Below are 7,587 nucleotides of genomic sequence, written 5' to 3'. Positions count from 1 at the left end.
CTGCATGACAACTTCTAGAAAGAAGTGGGAGCAGCAAGGGTCTCAACAGGGGGCTAAGACCAAAGGGTGAAGACATGCAGGCTCCAGTCCCTGAGGGAGAGGAAGGAGGAAATAGACAGCTCCCAGCTTTGATGCTTGTAGGGATTATTGAATTAGGTGGGTTTGAGGTTCTGGGACACAGTGACCCAGTCCCCATCCCTGTTGCCCTGGGTTCCCATTTCCACGGCCAGCACTGACTCAGCAGCTGTGCGGGATATTGTGCTGAAGGCTTGGGTTACTATCTTTCCCCAGATCACTGGCAGTTGGTGGGCAAGCCTCTTGGGCAGCCTTGGGTGATGAAACCTATCACAGCAGCAGGAGAATGGGAATGCGAATTCTTAAGCCCCCACCCGCACCCTTCCTTCCTCTTTCAGGGGCTCAAAAGTCTGGCAGGAGGAAGCACCAGCAGCAACTGACTGGGCAGACTTCCCAGGAAGATGCAGCCACTCCTGCTCCTGGTGGTCCTTCTCCTGCCGCCCAGGGCTAGGGCAGGTGAGTGACCGTCCCCATCCTCAGAGGCCGACCCCAGCCCATAGACTCTGGAGCCAGACCACTCAGGCACTTCCTAACTCTGTATCACTGGGCAGCTTGTATGAGTTCAAAGTTCCTCAGCTTCATCATCTATAAAACAGGCATTATGTCAGGCCTACCTCAGAGAGTTGATATGAGAGTTAAATGACTTAGTGTACATAAAACTCTTGGAGTCGTCCTGGCACGTACTACTTGCTATATAAACATGCTCTCTGAACTCAGTCTGCAGCTCCTGTGGCAGAGCCTCGGAGATAAAGATACAGCAATAGCAGGCCCGCCAGCTCATCTTTAGAGCCCTAAATTCATGAGCTGACCGTGAGCTGGACTCACAGGGATCTGGGAGGCTCCCTGAGGAAGAAAGTACCACGGAACTGCAGGGAGAGGCTGCGCAGAGGGCTCCGGATTTGCTGTCCCCACAGCAGAGGAACCTTCCTCATTATGGGAGGCTGCAGCTGGCCTTGCCTTGTGGGGAGGTGGGAGGGAGCTGAGGCCGGGATGGGGAGCCAGCAGCGTTTCCTGCAGAATCCTGGAGCCTCCCCCCAAGGCTGGTGCCCTGCAGACCCAATTCTCATGAACCACCAGCTTCTCCGGCCCCTGCAGCACCTCTCCTGCCTCGCCATCTTCTAACCTTTCTGGAGCCACCAAGCCGAAGCCCACACACCTGTCAGTGCAGAGATAAGTGCCTAATGCTTCCTTCCAGGGCAGATCATCGGAGGCCAAGAGGCCAGGCCCCATTCCCACCCTTACATGGCATATGTTCAGATCCCAACTCCATGTCCGAAAACTTGTGGGGGGTTCCTGGTGCGAGAAGACTTTGTGATGACAGCAGCTCACTGCTTGGGAAGGTGAGGCACTAAGGGGCTTCTGGGCACCAGCAAAGCAGTTCCAGAAGACTTCCTGAGAGGAGCGATTGAAAGCAGGGTTCTAGCAATAAAGGGGTGAAAAAAGAGCAGGTAGGGCTTGGGGGACAGGGAGCAGGCCAGTGTAAATGGGGAGAAAGCAGGACCTGATCAAAAAGAGCAAGATGGGGAGATGGAAGGCACGCATTGGGGCTCAAAATATGAATTCAAGCTCCTTTTTTATTGTAGGGGAGGCCAAATATAAGGTCCCTGGGTTTCCCACCACCCCCAGCTCAAGGCTGTGGAGGCCAAGGGCATAGAGCCCAGTCCCAGAGCCCTCCTGTCCCCACGTTCCCTTGGCTGAGGTCTCACCACCCTGGGCTGTCACGTGACCTGCATCGGGGACTGCAGTTCCTGCAGCTCAGACCTACCTCTGGGCTCCCTTTCCTTTGCAGCCAAATAAGTGTCATCCTGGGGGCCCACAACGTCCGTAGGTTGGAAAGGACTCAGCAGCGCATACCGGTGCTCAGAGCCATCCCCCACCCCAGGTACAATCCGCAGAACAACCAGAATGACATCATGTTACTGCAGGTACCGACCCTCTGGTCCTTCACCCGGGCTGCTCCCTCCCAGCTTGGGGGACCAGGGAGGGGGAAGCCGAGCAGACTCCCAGGGTGGTGGTGGGCGTGGGGTGAGCACGGCATAGACAGTCCCTGAGTGCCTGCGTGCTTCCTGCCAGCTGAGGAGCAGAGTCAGACGTAATCGAGCTGTGAGGCCGGTGGCTCTGCCTCAGACCCAGAACAGGCTGAGTCCTGAGACCCTGTGCACCGTGGCCGGCTGGGGCCTTGTCGGCCTGGACAGGAGAACAGACACTCTCCAGGATGTACGGATCAGAGTGCAGAGGGGTGAGGAGTGCAGTAGACTCTTCATGTTCTACACTGACCGAACACAGATTTGTGTGGGCGACCCAAGAGAGCGGAAATCCGCCTTCCTGGTAAGACCACGGGCATCTGCCGACACTGTCCGAGACAAAGGGACGTGGGCAGACTGGGCAGTGGGGACAGACTACATCCCCATGGCCTCAGTCTGGGGCCCAGACCAGAGTGAGGTGGGGGACTTTTCCCCATCAATCTGGTCTCTGGGGGAATAGCAGGTGCACCAGACACAGGACATACACGTGCAGCGTTTTCCTGGGGCCGGTGAAGGTACCTTGACCTGGGTTGTTCTGGAGAATAACCATAGCCAGGGCTGAAGCCCAGTGATGGAAAAATCCAGAAGCTCGACTTCTGCTCCCCCTCCCCCTCCCATCTCACACACAGCCAGCAGTGGAAGGAGCCCACCCACCCCTGTCTTCTCTGAGGGCGGGCCTTAGGGCCGCAGGAGCGGGGAGGCCTGGAGAATGGAGGCCCGGCTTAGTGTCCCTTCCTCTGGTTGCCCACAGGGGGACTCCGGGGGCCCCCTTGTGTGTAACAATGTGGCCCAGGGCATCGTCTCCTACGGAAAGAGGATTGGGACTCCTCCAGCAGTCTTCACCAGGATTTCCAGCTTCCTGCCCTGGATACGGAGAACGATGAGACGCTTCAAAGAGTGGGGGCTGGAGTGACACGCCCTGTCACTGACTCCCCTTCTCTGGGGCAGAGCCCAGATCCAGGGCGGTTCCCAGAGCCTTAATAAACATCCACATCTAGAGTGGAAATAACCGATTTCTCATTTGTTCATTAAACATGATTCAGTACACAGCAAATGTGTGCCAGGACTGAGTGTGAGCTCCTCCAGGAAAGTGGGGTCTCTTCCCCAGGACAAGTGAATCCCCATCCCCACCATCCTGGGAGTCAGGGTGAGCTTCTTCTCTCCTCCAAGCCATCCATTCCTCCGTCTCCCCTCCACCCGCTCTGGGGAGTGATGGAAGGACCTCTCTCTCCCCAGAGTAAGGTTCCTCATTCTCCACCCTACCAGAGACTCTCCTTTAGGTATTAAAGTGTGCCCCAAAACTGTGTGCCATTGGCGTGGGTAGGACAGGCAGATCAAAGAGAGAATTGAAATTCCATACAAGGCCCAATTTAACATATGGTAAACGATTCTCAAATCACTGGGAAACAATGAACTTTTAATAGACGACATTGAAACAAAATAGAGAATCATTGGGGAAGAAAGATAAAGTTGGGTCCACACTTCTCATCATAATCCAAAATAACACTCAGATGGGATCAAAGATCTAAATGTAAAAAAATCAAAAAATATAAGTACTAGAAGAAAGGAAAAAAACGGTTTACTTTCTTAAAAATATCTAACAAAACACCCATATCAAAGCTGCGCTATTCACAATGGCCAAGAGATGGGAGCAACCCAAGTGTCTATGGACAGCCAGAGTTTCTGAAACCTTTACCCATACCAGCCCTGACTGTACTATAGACCAATGTTCTCATTTTCAATGTGATGAGGGTCTCCTTCTGGTTTCGTTACTCTAAAATTATACAATACGATATGTTGGCTAAAATAACTTGAATTTATACTAAAGATTAGCTTATGACTGATACATCAATATTATATTCAAATAATAGATTTCTGAAGTCACATAGTTTAAAACCGTGCTTTTAGCACCTCAAGGTAACTGTAAAGAATCAGCTGGGAAGTTCTTCTATGTTCATCAAAATGGTAATTACTCCTCGCAGTGTGACATTTCCCACCTGAATTTTTGCAGTTTCCATAATCTTGAATAATCACTGAACACATAGCAAAGCAACTGATATGCAGAAATGCTTTGGTAAATTTGATCATTCTTTTATAGCTATTTCTTGCCAGAAAGTCATTTGCCTAACATTCAGTGTAAGTCACTTATCAACAAAATTTTAATCAATAACACATCTTTGAAATTACTCAGTCATTTTTCCTATATTTGCTACCACCTACCCATAGGAATCCTCTCTTGCTTGTATGTTCTGGGGGAAAACAGTCTCATTGTGAAATGTTTGCATTGGCAGGTGGAAAGAATACTTGACGATGGAGGGGGGAGGAGAGAGCTGTGGAAGAGCCCTCATCCAGCCCTTCCTCTCTGTGACATTTACTTAGAGCCCCAGAGCACCGCCCAGGTCAGGACTCAGTCCCCAGGAAACTCCCAGGGCAGACCCATCTCTCCTCTAAGCCTCTCCCTGCCAGTCAGCACTTCCAAGGCAGCTCTCTGCCTCCAGCGGCCCTGCCAGAAACGTTTCTACAGACCTCACCATGCTCACCTCCAGAGGACAATTCCCTTCATGATCATCCCAGAAGCCAGTTCCACCACTTCTCACAGCTCAGCAACCTCCCCCGATAAGTAAACCTCAGCAGCAGAGCTTTGGCAAGAAAGCATTTTGCACACCAAAAACTAGAGTAAAAGAACACAACTCCTCCCACTTTCTTTCTCCACTTTCCACCTCTGTGTCTTGGAAGCCCTACTGACTTGTCTGGAAAGTCACAAAACCATGGCAAGCTCATGGACAGAAACCCCACCGGGAACTTCTCTCCTGACCCCATAGCTCAGGCAGACTTCCGGTCCCGCAGAGGCCTGGTGCCTGTGCCCTGGGGCAGAGCATCAGAGTCAGGAGAAGCTAGCCACTGGTGATTTGTCATAATTATAGCAACATCACAGAAGTGAGGTCTGGTAACCTTGATAATGGTGGTCTGAGTTTGTCTGGGAAATGGTGGGTGCCCCAGGGGAAAGCCACCTGAACCTCGGGTTGGAGAAGAGAGGGCAGCCCAGGAGCAGTTCCAGTAGCTCAAAGGAAATGTCTTTCTTATAGAAATGTGAAAAAACTCTCAGAAGTGGATGAAATCTTCCAAATACATTATGAACCATTTCAAGATTTTAGGTGGCATGACCCCCAGAACAACTAAAAACCCCATTAGACTGATACCCTATTAGGATTACGTTTTCAAGTTTCCACTGAATTTCCAGAAGTATAATTTTCTCTGGCTACAGTATGATTCACTGTTTTGTGTATAGAAAAGTTCTATATCATTTCGACAATCCAGAAAATTTGCCGGGTTAGTGCTTGACTGTACAATTACAACGCTGACTATTAGTATGTGTTTCAGTCGTAGCCAGCCCCTGATATGGCCTGAATGACCTCACCTCCAGGTATTCACACTGGAGAGTGAAAGCCTTTGCTGGCATGACAGTCATCACTGAGACTTCAAATTCCCAAGCAAGGAGAGACCAGATGACTAATGAAAGCCAGTATGAGTGCACCCACCTCACCTTTTCTACTACAAATAGATGTGAAGCATGGTGCCCAAATTGTCACAGAGGAGGAAACGATCCACAGCAAATCCCTGTGGGGAAAAACAACCCACATCCTGATGGAGACAAAAGACCCAGACCAGATAAAACGGCAAGTGCCCCATGGTCTGCAGGATGGCTCTGGTAGACCAGCTGTTTGTCAATCGAGTTTCATCATGTCTCATGGTTTTCAAATTGTGGAACTGCCTAGAAGGGAAAGAAAAGAAAGAGATCAAACCTCCACCCCACACCATTTAATCAGAGCTGTGCATCTGTTTTAAATATTTGGCATGTGTCCAAATTTTACTTAAGGAAAATATTCATGACTGTAGAAAGAAAAATTTTGAAATACACTGATAGACACTAACCATTAAAACTACAAGGGCAGGTAGTGACCAACACAGCCATGTGGTGTGTTCTCCACAGGAACTGGACCTGGTCTCCCAACTCCCAGCCAGCACTCTCTCAATCAGAATGTACTGTTCTTCAACTCTATCCTCTCCCAGTCCCTCTGGCCACAGAGCCATTCAGCCTGCTGTTCTTAGACCTATTTGTATCACGGGACCAAGTGATCATCCCATCTGTTTCTTTGAAATGAAATCTCTCTCCTTGGGGCTTTCCAGTCATCCGTACGTCTCAGTAAATTGATAGTGTTTGACTAACCTGAGTTTCTTCTGGAATCTCTGTATCCTCTCTTGTGGAAATTCTCCTCAGAGCCTAAGGCTGGGACCTCCTAGACCAAGCCACAAGTTGAGTGTTCTCAAGCCTCATGCCGAACTCACCTGTCAGGCAATGAAGAATACCGGACCAGTGGGAGAAGATCCCATCCTCCACTCAAGGGAGTGGCTCCACTGAGGGTTAGGACGAGGGATGTGGTTTCTGGAGGCAATTCCACAAACATTTCCTCTGCATCCGCCATTCTTCTCAATACAGTGAGTTTTATAGAAAGGCCAGAGGAGGATGCCCAGGTGGGGGCAGTCACTTTTAACTGGGGCTCTTCTTTCCTTGAAAACAAGAACAGAGGCCGTTCCCAGGCTTCAGGCATCTTTCAGTTGTCCCAGATGACGTCGATACTCCACCCAGATGAGGAAATTTGCTTCTCATCTCTTTCTTTAGCTTACAAAATGACCAAAAGCATGGAGCATTAGGCCTCTCTAGCGTACCTGTACATTCAGGAAAAGGTAGGAGGAACCTTGGCTTCAACTTGGTGGTCAGGGGCAGAAGGATGGATTCAGGCAGGCTTGTTTGTGATGACTTGCCCCCTCCCCAGCTCTCCCTTCATCCCTTCCTCTTTTCTTACAGTCTCCATTTGTATAGGTTTTGTCTACTACCTATTAAGGTGTAAGTGATAAATGAGGTATAAGACTGATGATGTGACCGTGCTCAAGACTCTTGCATTTATTTAAGAATCTCTTGCAAATTCATAGTGACACAAAGTAGAATGGTGATTCCCAGGGGCTAGGGGGAAAGGGTAATGGGGAGTTACTGTTTAGTGGGTTCAGAGTTTCAATTTGGGAAGGTGAAAAATTTCTTAAGATGGTTAATGGTGAAGGTTGCACAACGATGTGCATGTACTTAATGCCATTGAACTGCACACTTAAAATTGGTTAATAGGTAAATTTTCCATTAGGTATATTTTACCACAAAATTTAATTAGTAATTTAAATAGTAATGAAAAAAAAGAATCTTTTGCAATTCAATTAAAAAATGCCCTAATGGTAGAAGATGTCATTTGGAGAAAGTGGTCAGCTACCTCTTCTGCACATGGACAGCACTGTTGGAGCTACTTTTCCCTTAAGAGCACTTAGGTTTCTAGATCAAGGAGAAGAGGCCCCATGTCTGAATGATGTCATAGACCCCAGAAGTAGCTCCATCCCAGCACTTCTCACATGTGGACGTAACACAGAAGAAGCAGCTGTGGGA

At 49.3% G+C, this 7,587-nt stretch overlaps 1 protein-coding gene across 1 annotated transcript; it reads left to right on the top strand.

The window, feature by feature from the left end:
- The first annotated feature begins 402 nt into the window (after positions 1–402).
- On the top strand, positions 403–3,112 carry CTSG (cathepsin G). The gene is made up of 5 exons (XM_082384240.1): positions 403–531; positions 1,271–1,415; positions 1,865–2,000; positions 2,149–2,403; positions 2,851–3,112. Exons 1-5 carry the CDS (start codon positions 477–479, stop codon positions 3,010–3,012), a joined length of 753 nt encoding a protein of 250 aa, XP_082240366.1. The 5' UTR covers positions 403–476; the 3' UTR covers positions 3,013–3,112.
- The last annotated feature ends 4,475 nt before the right edge of the window (positions 3,113–7,587 follow it).

The sequence above is a fragment of the Balaenoptera borealis genome, assembly GCF_965194805.1.
Source record: "Balaenoptera borealis genome assembly, chromosome: 3".
NCBI lineage: Eukaryota > Metazoa > Chordata > Mammalia > Artiodactyla > Balaenopteridae > Balaenoptera > Balaenoptera borealis.
This window is presented reverse-complemented; position numbering and strand designations above follow the sequence as displayed.